Raw genomic sequence first — 14,151 nt, 5'->3', positions numbered from 1 at the left:
GGATTGGGAGGGCAGTGGGCAGCGCTGGGGAATAACGCCCCGGACCCGGAGCCCCGGCGGCACAGCCCCAGACTTCCTGGAAAGCCCAACAGTCTAGACGTGCTGGGTTTAGATTCTCCCCTCTCCGAGAGTTCTCAGGAAGTTTGGGGGAGGGGCGAGCCGCTGTCTCCCCTTCGGGCGCGGGAGGCTGAGCCGGGACTGCGGCAGCGGCGGGTCTCCAGCTGTCACGTCCCCGCCCACGGGCGGGCTCCGGGGCTCCCGAGGGGGGCGGCCGGGCGCGGGCGGGGGGCAGCGGCGGGCAGAGCGCGCGGGCCGGCATGGAGGGACTGGTCCTGCTCAACGCCTTGGCCACCCGGCTGCTGTTCCTGCTGCACTCGCTGGTTGGGGTCTGGCGAGTGACCGAGGTGAAGAAGGAGCCGCTGTACTGGCTGCTCGCGCTGCTCAACCTCTTGCTCTTTCTGGAGACTGGGCTCACCCTCAAGTTCAAGCGCGGCAGAGGCTACAAATGGTGAGCGCACCCCGGGAAAGGGCGGGCGCGCGGAGTCCCTGGGCGCTGTGCCCTACAGCTCGCGGGCAGCCCAAGAACCCATCTCCCCGCAGCCCGCCGATTCCTTACTCGGGTACGGACCCTCTTTGTCCTCGCCCGGAGCTTCCAAGGAGCGCGAGACCTTGCGCATCTCTGGGACCCGCCGGAGTACCTCGCGGTCCCAGGGCTACACAGGGAAGGCTCAGTTGCTGCCCGGTGTCACCCGGTCCCAGGTTTGGTAACTTGGGAGATATGAAAAAAGAAAGGAGGCGCTTGCCTGCTCTACAGAAGGTGCTCCAGAGAGGGGGAGTCGTGCGGCAAGGGGGTGTTCATATGCCCTGCTCCCTGGGGTGTGCGAGTGTGCATTCGCATGCAGGTGTGGGGATGGCTCCAGAGAGGGGGAGGTGTGGGGCAAGAGGGTGTCCATGGGCCCTGCTCCCTGGGCTGTGTGCGTGTTCATTGGGGAGTCGTGGGGCAAGGGGGTGTCCATGGGCCCTGCTCCCTGGGGTGTGTGCGTGTGCATTCGCATGCAGGTGTGGGGATACGTTTCGCTGGGCACCAGAGACTTTTGTGAGAGCTTGTGTGCATAGAACAATCTCCCAGGGTGAGAAGTCCCTGGAAGCACTTCTGTGCCTCTTCGCTTCCTTTAGCCGGGGGCCCTGGCATGGCACCCGCTTCAGGTGTCCTGGTTCCTTCGGAGCTTGGTTAATGGTAAGTTCATCTTGTCAAAGAAGGGTTGCCACGCAACCTCAACCTGCAAGAACTGCCTGACGTTTTATTTGCTCCCTGAAGATTTGAATGGCAATAGAAGAATTGAGAAAAAGATTATTTTGCCATTTACAAAGAGTTTCCACCTCCATCCCTCCACTCCCAGGAGGTTTTCATCCCGAAGTTCTCCAAGTTAGGCCTCTTCCTATATTAAATTTTAAAAACTAAAATTATGGTCACATAAAAATTCAGTAAAATGTATGCTATATACATTAGTAAAAACAAAACAAAAACAAAACAAAACAACAAAAACCACCAGTAAGTCTGTGTTTTCATATGTCGATACTTTTAAAAATACCTAATCTACAAGAAAATATTATTAGTCAATTCAAATGTTACATACACGATGGCATTATAGTTAGCCACCAAATTAAGGGGGAAGAAAACCCCTCTCTATAGTTTTATAGATTAAGCTGCAAAAGGCTGTGTATTTCGTGACAGTTCAAGGATGAGATCCTGTTGTCTCTTAAGATGATGTGAATCTTGCTTAAATTTTCCACTGTTGAAAAATTTCTGGAATTATCAATGAGAAAATTATTCAAGTAGAATCCTAATATAACAAAATAAGGATTGGAATGTTACTACCCCTCCCTCTCACTATGAACAGCTTGTTAAGCAGGAGAGATTTGAGGTACTTTCCAATGTACCTTTTAAGAACCTCAAAAAAAATGGCATTAGCTTCCCCCAATAAGCCTTAGGGTTAAAGAAACAGAAGCGGAGAAAAGTGTTCACGCAGCAGGTCATGTGAGATTTATTTAGTTTTTTACTGATCAGTTTTAAGATGCTAGGGTAGAAAATACCTTCTGTAACAGGAGCATGAGGTCTGAGGCTGAAAGTGTTCCATGAAAGATAATCTTGTCACCAACTATCACAGCTTCTGGGAGAAATGTCAACCTTAGAGGAAGGACCAACTCAACCAGCCCTAAAATATCCTCCCTCAACATACTCCCTCCAAATATACTCCCTCCAAGAGTAAACCAGAGGCCTTAGCTCATGTTAAGTCAAAATTCCTCTTCAGTTGTATAGAAATACTGTAGCCAGTTGAAACTTTACCCCCATGTCTATACCATCATTGGCAGCTGATTCAGACTGGTATGTAACTTACCACTAAGAGAGGAAAGAGATTGGGGCAAAAATGGGTGATCAATGTGTAGAGTTAAATAGGGAACTGGGGACGTAGTCATGTATGGTCTCAAGATCAGAAGAAAAATGGAGTAATCTGGGCTTTCCCACTTACTTGCTTTGAGGTGTTGAGCAAGTTACTTAACTTCTCTCACCCTTAGTTTCCTCATCTATAAATACATATAGGTTGTTATAAATCAAATGAAATGATATATTTGATAGTCAATGAATAAAAAAGGAGTGTTTTTTTCTAGATCCTAGGGTTTTTCTTCTTTTTCTTCTTATTATTAAAAAACACTTTGTGTCAACTGGACACATTTTCTGTCTGTACAAGTCCAACAACTTTACTTGAGGGACTGGCCAATAAACCATTGATTCAGAATCAAAAAGTAAAAAAAATATTCTCACCTTTATTTCAGAACAGTCCAATGATGTATACTGTGTATTATAGCACTAATTCAGAAAAATTGTGCTGGCTCCATATCTAGACTAACATTTTAAAATAAGCAAAGAAAACAGTAGATTTGGCTTATAAAATTTCAGGAACAAGTGAGTCCTTATAAATAATGTAAATAGAAATGTGATTGATAATGCTTTGTTCTACTGATCTTACCAAATGCTTTTTTCTATGAGTCTGCAAATGTGGTCATTTTTTGTGGTGGACAAAGTTCACACACTATTCTGTCAAAAGGAAAAAAGTCAGAAGATGGGATGCTTAAAAAATATAGAAAAATATAGAAAATTATCCCTGATATAATATGGTAACAATGAAAAAGGATTTGATTTGGGACATATTTCTTTTCTGGGCTGAAGTTTTCTGAGTAAGGCAAGGCATAGTTTTTGTTATATTTGATTGTTAAAAAACAGTTTCAATCAGAAAATCAAGACTGATGAAATAAAAAAAGAGATAAGTACATGTTATGACAGTGTCTATATCTGTATACAGGAAAATGCAGATCTATCCATCTATCCGTCTATCTACATGCAGATCTATATGTTATATGCTTTTTGATTCATTGGCCTTACATTTTAGAACCTACCCTATAGATCCAAAAGTACTCATATGTAAAGGCATATGTACAAAATATTAATTTCCATTTTGTATGTAGAAAATAAAGCTAAAAACAACCTGATTATCTATCATGACTGTTTGAAAAATTGTAATATACTCACACTATATATAGTTTACTGGTATTAAAAATAATGAGCTAGAGTTTAGCTATTGACCTAGATGGATGTCTATGGTATGTTGTCAGGAGAATAAAGTTACAGAATTATGTGTATTATAGGCTAAATTTTTAAAAAACTTGTTAAAGAATTATCCTTTGTATCAATTGAATAATTATCCATTTATAAGTCAAGAAGAAGAATAAGAAGATGAATCCTTCCCATACTTAAACTCAATCAACCAATAAAATAATGCCTGAATGGTAGATTAAGGTCTGTATACACAAGAGGTGAATGATTCTTTTCTGGAACATCGGATCCATGAACTCCATTAGACTACTCAGAGCTAGTTTGAACATTGTTCTTTTTACTAAAATCTGCACGTGGCCCCAAGTAAATCAAACTCACAGAAATCATGGAATGATACATTGAGCTATAGAGGAAAATGTGAACAAAGTTTCCTAAAACATAGCAAACATATTACACTTGTCCAAAGAATGTTTCTTTAGCTATCCTTTGGAAAGGAAACATGGAACTAGCACTGCTGAGCTCAGCTGTCGGGGGACAGCAACATTACATCAACACTAATAACTTACAGTTGGACAAGTTTAATGTGTTGGAATCCTATAGAATAGAGAGGGCAAGCCAACGGACACATCCCCTGTTAAGCTCAATAAATGTGTGCTAGTAGAATTCGCTCCTTTTCACCTGGTATTTATTGATTTCATGTGCATATTCACTTATATTTCTTTAAGATGGAGACTAGTATCACTTGCTGTATTGTTTCTTGATTTTATTCTCTATGGTCCAGTTAACAATTCAATAGATCCATGAATTACCATTTAGGTAAAGTCAAGCACAAGACGATGTTTCTGTTGATTTTTTGCCAATACCGATCAGGTATTTTTCAAGGGTTAGAGAAATGACCAAGACTGTGACAAGTTTGAAGCCTGTTCACATGAAAGCAGGAGGTATCTAAGAATAAATAGAAATCTAAGTTTAATTTATTGGTAAAAGTACAGAATTTTAAGCACTGAGCTTTCTTCCTCAGAATCCTAAGCATATAAGGTAAATATAATTGAGTTAATAAAATACCTCACTTATTTGGTCACCTTTCTTCATTATCTCTCTTTCCTTTTTCCTTTATTGAGTTTAATCAGATGTCTGTTTGTTGAATCACCTAATAAGTACATGCAATACTATGCTAGACACTGTGTGAATAGGCAAAAGAAACTGAAAACAAACACACTTGAGATTTTAAAATAAAGGGTAGTATTTTGATTAAGTGCTCAAATGTGTGGGAATAAGAATAATTATGAATATTTAGCATTTGTTGACGTGCAGGCTCTTTTAAGTGTCTTACACAGATTAGCCCACATGACCCTCATAGCAACTACAACGATTTTCTGTTTCTCTGTTTTCCCCCATTTTTAGATGAGGAGACTGAGGCACAGAGCTGTGAAATCAACTGAAGGAGGAGAGGTATTAAGAGTCCAACAGTTTAGAGGAGAAAAGATGTGACGAAGTGTACTGGGGATGGGGTGGGTAGAGACAAGCGATGTCATGGCATTTGAGCTGGATCAGGAAAAATGGGTAAGAGACAGGAGTGCAAAGGCTGTGTAGGTAAAGGACATCCTGAGGGAGGTGAATGTAGGGAGACTTGAGCAGATTTCTCCGGAGGAAGCACACAGCCTTATCATTCTCGATTCAACAAAAATATCTGAAACAGCCAATATGTGTTAGACATTGAGTGTCAGGAATATGGAAGTGAATAAAACGGGTGAAATCCTGCCCGGAGGGAACTCACATTTGGTCAGGGGACTCAGAAAATAAGTAAATAATAAACAAGTGAGCTAGTAAGTAACAAATGAGTGATCAGAACTCTGGAGGCTTGAGTGGCAGGAGTTCCAGATGGATGAAGCAGCAGGGGAAGATTCCAGTGGGTGGTCAGAGTCTCACTGGGGAGTCAGCATCTGAGCTGAGTCTGTTAGGAGGAAAAGCCAGTGTGGGAAGAGCCAGGGAAACACAAAAGAGAGAGGGAAGAGTTAAGTGTGCCCTGGGACATTTCTGACACACCCCCAGAAGACAAATAAAACCTGCTTTCTTTTCTACTCTTCCTTATCTCTACTCTTCCCCATGTCCTTTGCCAACACAGAAAAATTCCCTCTGGATTTTATACTGTTACCATATCTTATCTGAAGCATCATGTGTTAGCAAATATCTGGGTATCTCCGAACTCAAAATAGGAAAGACGAATTAAGAATCAGAAGGGATTCTATCCTAAACTGATTTCAAATTCAAACCAATTTTGTAAAAAACAAAAACAAAAAACAAAAAAACAAAAGCTCAATGAAATCTGTTTTGAATACTCAATTGTATTTGGAAGGTTCAACAGCAGAGATGGAAACCTAGACTTGACAGATGCCATATGAAGCCTGATCTTGAAGGAGTCTTGGGTAGTGTAGGAGAAATTCTTTGTCTGATGTAATTCTGTAGTGTTCGACAAATTGTTCATCAAAATTGTTTACAAAAATGCCAGCGAGAAAGTTGGGAAATAAAAGCACTCTTCTCCTGCTCATCTTTTTGGCTATCAGAGAGGATGAAATAAAAGGGTTTAGAAGCAGACCCTGTGATTTCCATATGGCCAACTTGCACACTGGAAATTCTCCCTGCAGATAGACTATTTCTTTTATTGTTTGCACTTGCTGTCCCGATTTCCTGAAACCTCTCTTTAGCTTTTTAGTTATTCTAGTAACACTTCCGACAGTGCACTGGGTTTATCAGCCCTGTCCGCAGTGTGTGTACAGTTTTACAATACTTGTTGTCTTCACATGTGTTTGTGTGTGTGTGTGTGTGTTTTATATCCTGAACCTTGAGCCCAATGCATGAGGATGACTTAAATTTGCATGTTTTTGGAGGCACACATTGAATGTTAGCAGCAAATGACTTTGTTTTTAGTGATCTGAGTCATAGGTTAAGAAGAGTCTTACCCTCACTTGAATTAGCCGTGCTTCACTCCCAAGAAAAAGGCGTATTTTCTTCTTTTATTTCACAGTGGACTTGGGACGAAAGCAATAATTGTGTCTGCATAATTAATAATAATTCTAAAAGAATGGGACCCCCAGGAAACTGAACCATTAAGTAATGCCCATGCTTTTTCCATGAGTATGTTCAACTGAGACATTTAGAACTGAAAATTATGGTTATAATATTTTGTAACTTCTTGTACTTGACAGGAAGAGAAGCAAAGTGCAAATTGGTGTGGGCAGCTCTCGTGAGTCAGTATAAATATATCTTTACTTCTAAATTCCATGCACTTCCCTTTCTCATGGTAGTGCCATTATTTGCATTCAGCATCAGGACAAATCTGAATAGTTTAACTTCTTTTCCAACAGTGGAACATTCACTTTTCCATCAAGGTTTATCCGCCTCACGTGCACATCCCTCACTACTCCAGAAGGTCCTCTGAAGGACTGTTATCAGAAGAGTTAGATCTAGGGTATCTACATTATTCTGTTAAAAAAAATCAGTGTTTTGTTTTGAAATAAAATAGGGTTTTTATATGCAAGTATCAAAAAGTGTTCTTTGAAAGTCACATGGAAATAATATTAAGGACATACAGATTGTTGGTATAAAATGCTAGTGTGGGGACTGATTTTATAAATTTTTTTAAATGTTTATTTATTTTTGAGAGACAGAGAATGAGCGGGAGAGGGGCAGAAAGAGAGAGGGGGACACAAAATCCCAAGCAGGCTCCAGGCTCTGAGCTGTCAGCACAGAGCCTCATACGAGGCTCGAACTCATGGACTGTGAGATAATGACCTGAGCTGGAATCTGATGCATAACGGACAAGAGCCACTCAGGCGCCGCCTGATTTTGTTTCTTTTCTCTGAGTATGAATCCACAGTAGTTGTTTAGGAAGGGGTATTATATTTTATCCTCTATTTGTCTGACCTCACAGAGCCAGCTGGCATACAGCTAACAATATTGTGCACTTATCAGAATAACAATTAATATTCCTTAGGGGGGAAAAAGTCCTCTCTACCATCAGTGCAGCTGCCAGCCCTTGTTGGGTCCTTCAGTATTCCTTTGCTTTCTTATTTCCCTGAATTAGCCTCCTATCTCACACACCTGTTTTAATCCACCTCGAATAGCTTCCTGATAAATTGGCTGTGCCATTTTCTGACAGTGCGTTAACAGTAGTGATGAGTATGATGATGAAGGGGACGGTGATGGTGATAATGGGGGTGGAAACAGTTATCAATTACTGAGTACTAACAATACTGCAAGCCTGCTTTACATCCATTATCTCCGGGAATCCTCGCAATAACCCTATGAGTTAGTTTTTATCTTTTTTTTAAAGTTTCTTAAGGTTTATTTATTTTTGAGAGGTAGAGAGCACAAGTGGGACAGAGGCAGAGGGAGGGGGGACAGAGGATCCAAACCGGGCTCTGTGCTGACAGCAGCGAGCCCGATCTGGGTCTTGAACTTATAAACTGTGACATCATGACCTGAGTTGAGGCCCCTCACCATCTGAGCCATCCAGGTGCCCCATGAGTTAGTTTTAATCTTCATTCCCATTTTATGATGAGGATATTGCTGCACAGCAAGACTCCATCACTTATCTAAGGTCGCAACTAGTTATAAAAATATCAAAAAACAATTCTAGCATCCACTGAGTCCTCACATTTACTGAGCCAAGAATTCACATTGTCCACATTACCTGATTTGGTCCTCACCATAACCCCAGAGGTATTATTCTTGCTTCTCCTGGCAAAGGAGGAAGCAAAACCTCAGAGAAGGAGTCTCCATCCCAGCACTGAACTCCATCAGCCTATTTCTTGTGCTCTGCATTCAACATCAGATTGGGTTTTCTCTGTGGAAAATACAACTACATAGACTTTTAGGATCAAGGATTCCCGATAGCAAATAAAGGGTCAAAGTATTTTTCTATTTTTCAAACTTGGGTTGGTAAAATTCTGGGGGACCTGAAAATGAGCACTGGGATGATTTTGCTTAGTGCAGACTTTGGGAAAGTCCAGACTACACACGGACGTGGCTCAGAGACATACTTGCACAAGCAGACATACTTGTAAAATCAAAATAGGATGTAAAACAAAACAGAAGAGGAGGAAAAATCTCAAGTGCCTTTATTTTGGGTCCCAAAGTAAAGAAACAATCTCTTCTACAGACCAGAAATAAATACCACTGTCTTTTATAGAATGAAATAAGCTAAAGCATTACATAAATACCATCCATCATGCATTTTATCCTCTCAGAGACCATTACAATTCCTGTAGTCATTAACATTTAAGTTCACTTAATCATTAAACAATCATTTATTGTACTAAGTGCTATAATGATGTTTTTGAAGGAATATAAAATAGAGGCAGTTATATGGGAACAGGAGAAAACAACACTCTGAGAACAAAATAATTTTCCACGAATTAAGCCCAAGACTGCAGAATGTCTGCAGAATAAAGATATGATCAGTACAGTAGGCTTGTTAGACAAGGAAAATTTCTCAGGTAAGTGATTTATGTACGAGCTTCTGTAGTAGCTGGGGGTTTTACAAGAGTGTAGAGAAGAGAGAAGGGCTTTTCAGGTGGAGGCAATATCATGATGGCAGGGTTTTAGTTGGAACCAATTCATTTAAGAAGATGCCATGATTTTCTTTGCCTCGGAAATTTTCCACGAGAAAAATAATACATAGATCCTAAAATTGATGCAGATTTTGTTTAGTCGTCCTAAAGCACACTGCTGAGTTTTGAACGTGAGCGACTTCAATTTTAATAAAGCTTGTTCTTGCTTTAGGTAACCTTTTGGAAAATTTTAAGTGAAGTATATAGTACTAATTTTGCTGCCAGCTTATATCATAATTTGGGAATATGACTTTATTTAAAAAAAACAACCAGCAGCAGCAATCAATGAAAATTACAATTAAGAGCCCTAATATTCACCTTTGGAAGTATTCTCTTTGCAAAGTCTAAAAGTGGGCATTTTTTAAAGGGCTTTTGAGATATGAAGAATGGTTCCACTGCAGGGGGTATTTCCAGCCCTTATGAAATTCCTCCCAGGCTCTCTGTTCTTGTGCTTAGTCCGCTCTCTCATAAGATCAGACAGACAAACCCATCATCTGATTTTGACACCTATTAAAACACGCACACTCCTTGTTAAATTTTTCCTTTTAGGGGCAGGTCTCATGAGTAAATACCCAGTTAGTTTTGGCCTCCTCCCCTCCCTAGTGGGCGGGCACAGGCAAAGGGCTCTGGGAGGGAGGTGATTGTGAGGTTATGGTAAGCTAGTTAAGAAGGCCACCAAAAGGGTGGGGGCTGGAATTGAACTAGTGACTTCCCAAGTGTTCAGAGGTTCAGTGGTCTGCAAGAGCATTGGACACATTTGGAGGTTTATGCTGAGGCTGTCATATTGGCCACTCTTTCCTGCTCTGTATTGACACAAAGCCCTTGATGAGCAGCCCAGAGGGAAATCGTGGATGTTAAGGCCCACTTGGAGAAAGCAGTCTGCGTGAAAGAGGGCAGACAATCCTTAAACTGTGAGATACCCTTTGGGGGCTTGTGAAAGGGTATCTTGACCCAGTTTCTTGCTTTCCATGAAATTAGGCCTATTATTATAAAATGCCCTGGAAATTTTATTGAGAATACTCAAGGCAGTTGAACGTGAGATTGTGAAACTAGTATCCTTACAACTCCAATCCACCTTTCTAGAGTAGGGAATACTGAAGAATGAGATACAAGTAAAATCATGATCCACATTGAAGTAATCTTGGAGCATTATTTTGCTTCACTTAAATATTATCTATTTTCTGATTCATGCGTATGATTAGAAGACTAGAATCCTCATTGTTTGCAGAGAGGAAAGCTAAACAGGGTCGTGGGCAATAGGATAGTTAATTTTTCTATTTGCTTATTTATATTGTGATATGCTTCTGAGATGAATGAATCTTACTTTCTCAATAAGGAAGCACTAACTCATTTTTAGAAAAAATAAAATGGAATCCTGATTTTAGACTAATGGTGAACTAAGGTAAATAAGATCCCTTTGTAGGGCCAAATTATTAAATGTCATGAAATAATCATTTTGTGAAAAATACTGTAATTTGTTGAAATGACAACTTTTTATGATAAATAATATTTTTGGATGAAACGAACTGAAAAAAAGCTTCCCTGACCTTTGACAGCTCAGGGAAGTGTCTAGCATGTAGGAAATAAACATCTCTACTTGGTAAACAAATGAGCACATAAACAAATAGAGGGGAAAAAAAACCTTCAAGATAGGTGATACTCCTGCCATGTACTTTAATGAGAACTGATAGGGTGGATAAACCCTGAAGTTTCAAAACCAAAACTAAAATACCAAACTTCTGTGGAGAGAAATAATATATTTAGGAAGATATTAATTTAAAAAATAGCTAATTCAAATAATTTGTCACTAAAGTATTTATGTTGCACACATTCGGTATTCTGACAGAGTAGTAGGAATTGGTATTATAGTAAAGCTGAGTCTCTAAGGGCAGATAGTGGATTAGTAATGGGGTAGTACACATTTTATAAAAATTTCCCGCTTGGACATATCTTCTGAATTTGATCATAAGTTTATCAGTTTTTGTTAGCTTGTGAATAAATAGTGTATCTTATATTTAAAAACAAGTATCCAGAAACCTGACTTAAGTTATTTCTGGGTTGGCTAGATCCTTCTATGGTATTAGACTTCGTACAAAATACTTGGCATTGACTTACTTCTGATGCCATTAAGACATAAAGACTGGAGTAAAATTATTTGGTAGCTCCTAAGAAAAGGTACACAATTTGATTAATTACATAGAAAAAGGTGGGGTCAGGTCTAGTTTTTAATTTTTAGAGTTCAGATTCTCCTTGGTTCCAAAAGTGAATTGCACTGACAATGCATGATCAAGAATATAGCAAACCTTCTAACTAATAAGTAGTGGCTAGAGTGTCACCTTGAAATATTAAATCTTGCATAGTAGCAAAACAATATTATATTCATATAAGAACAGAATAATTAATTTCTTCAGTAAAACTTCTGATAAGATTCCATTTATGATGATATTTTAAGATGAAATTTCTAGCTAAACCAGCAACAGATTGTCAAGAAAATAGAAAACAGAAAAATCAACCAAGGCCTTATCAAATCAATAAATATTTATGGGTAACCCACCTCGGGCCAGGTACTGTGGGAGGACCTGAGGGTATAATGATGCACTCACACTTTTTGTGCTTATACTACCTACAACTGCCAGGAGACAACTGATGGGAAACATGCACATATACATGCACACACATACAGTCATAAATTTTGAGGACTTATAAGGAAAAAGTGAAGAGTGCTATAGACAAGCATGACAAGGGAATCTAATTGAGACTGGAGGGACAAGGAAAGTTTTTCTGTAGAGTTCCATATACCTGACATGAGCTATGAAATGGAGATACACGGGTGAAAAGTGGGAGTAAAGAGATATTTCAAGGGAGAGAAATACATGTGTGAAGACCTGAGTTAGGAAGACACATAGGTTTTTTCCAGAAATGAATGAAAAGCAATGTTATAGGAGCACAGTGAGGAAAAATGGCAAACAACAAAGCCCAAGAGTTAGGCCGGGCCCCGACCGTGCAACATTCTGTAGGTCATCATGGGCAAATGGCCATGCTTGTATACCACAACTGTATAACAGTAATTGCCTTAACATCGAATGTGGAGTTTGTCCTCAGCAGCGCAAACAATTTCCTTTGATTCAAGATGTCTTAAATAGCTTTAGTTTGGGGAATTATAGTTTGAAAATAGGATTGATTGTGAGTTGGTTGAAGAAACAGTCTTCTGAACTGGTGCCCTCTGGGTAGGTACCAATTATGTAGCTGTGAGTTTACTTGTAGAACGGAGGCTAGACAAGGGAGTAGCTCACATGTATTAAGCATGTACGCCATCAGGCCTGTGGCACACACTGCCTCATTTAATCCTCACACCCATCCTAGGAGGTGGGTGTTATGGTCTCCATTTTATAGATGAGGACACTGAGTCGCAGGGAAGGTAGTGAATTCCACTACCCTGGAAGAGACAAGATTCAAATTTGGGTCTCCTAGGTTTGTGAAATTTCTACTGCAGTGTAATAATTCCTCAAGGGACACACTCCGGGAGCATACTAGATCTCATGGAATGGGAATAAAAGTCAGGTAGATGCTAGTACCCTTCATTCCCTCCATTTGCTTAGTCCTCCCATTATTCATAAATTCACAGATTAAACATTTAAGGATGTGCTTAGTAAGCATTTATTAAAGACTTAGTAAGACACCTGATACCACTGAGAAGAGGAAAAGATGAATGAGAAGTAAGAGGGAAAGGACATAAATATATAGAAGACTCAAAATCTCCCTTCAAGGAGACTTTATTAGGAAAGCTAAGGCTTATATACACATAACCATGAAATAGGGGAGAATATGTTGGGTCACGGGAGAAATATAAGCTAAGATTAATTCCTGCTATGCTTCTGAAATACAGGTAAGATGTTGATGGGTAGAGATGTAAGAGGACAGCATTCCATAGCAGGCAGTCATAATTTGGGAGGACATTTGCTCTAAAACCATTTCAGAACCTCTCTTCTCAGATTAATCAAGCTAACAGAGCATGGAACACTTTGTTCTATATATGGCTAAAATGTAACACTCATATCCAAAATACAATATATTTAGACACATTTTAACACTTTCCTAGATAATTGAGACTTCTATTTTCTCCATAAGTTTTGCTGTTGTTTTAATTTAATTTCAGTTGTACAATGACCACTGCCTGCTGCAGGGAATTAGAAGGAGAGGAAGGAGAGAAGGGACCTCCTGATGCTGCTTTGCTATTATTTACCTTGGGGTGCTGTGCATTTCATCAATAACTCTACCTGGAAGCTTCCTGAAATTCCAGCAAATCCTCTCAGGTGTAGGGTTAAGAGGATGGGACATGTGAGGAGAAAGGCTATGGACTGAGTTGAATAGGATAAATTCTTGGGCTTTCGGTGCGATTGCTTCTTTCTACCTCCTTTTCACTTATGTCAAAAAAGTCTGTGAAGATGAACTGAAGTGAGGGGAACTTTAGAGAAAACATTTTATTTTGTTTTGGGGCTATGACACAGGAAGAGAAAAGGGAAGTGGAAAGACTAGAATATCGAGGCTTTGAATATCAGATTACAGAATTTAGATTTTCTGTGGCAGGCAACATAGAAAATCCTGGATCTTGAAGTTTTTAGTTTTGGTGTTTTGATATAACCAGATTCCTAATTAGAGGAAGTATCTTGAAATGGGATAGCATTTTATTTTTCAATTATAGAAATAAGCCTCATGCATAGATGTTAAGAGTTGTTGTTATCTGTTTAACCTTGTTTAAGAGCTATCATATGTTCAGTCCAGAATTTCCTTAGATATTATTGTAATGGCATTGTTAGGGGAGTCAATCTCAAAATTAATCCCAAGAGAGTCAAGAAAACTGCAGTCCAGTGGACATTTGACATAGCAGAACAAACATTTACATATCCCAAATGTCCTTGCGACTGG

At 39.7% G+C, this 14,151-nt stretch overlaps 1 protein-coding gene across 2 annotated transcripts in view; it reads left to right on the top strand.

Moving 5' to 3' along the window:
• The first annotated feature begins 262 nt into the window (after nucleotides 1-262).
• TMEM26 (transmembrane protein 26) overlaps nucleotides 263-14,151 on the top strand; it is a 47,749-nt gene continuing 33,860 nt past the window's right edge. The window contains exon 1 of one of the 2 annotated variants that reach the window (XM_042908284.1): nucleotides 263-508. In XM_042908284.1, the coding sequence (XP_042764218.1) occupies nucleotides 318-508 (191 nt within the window). In that variant the 5' untranslated portion in view covers nucleotides 263-317. The remainder of the gene's footprint in view (nucleotides 509-14,151) is intronic. The other variant, XM_042908283.1, reaches the window with a different exon arrangement.

This window comes from Panthera leo, chromosome D2 (assembly GCF_018350215.1).
Source record: "Panthera leo isolate Ple1 chromosome D2, P.leo_Ple1_pat1.1, whole genome shotgun sequence".
In the NCBI taxonomy this organism is placed as follows: Eukaryota; Metazoa; Chordata; class Mammalia; order Carnivora; family Felidae; genus Panthera; species Panthera leo.
The sequence above is the reverse complement of the archived record's forward strand: the minus strand, read 5'-3'. Positions and strand labels throughout refer to the sequence as shown.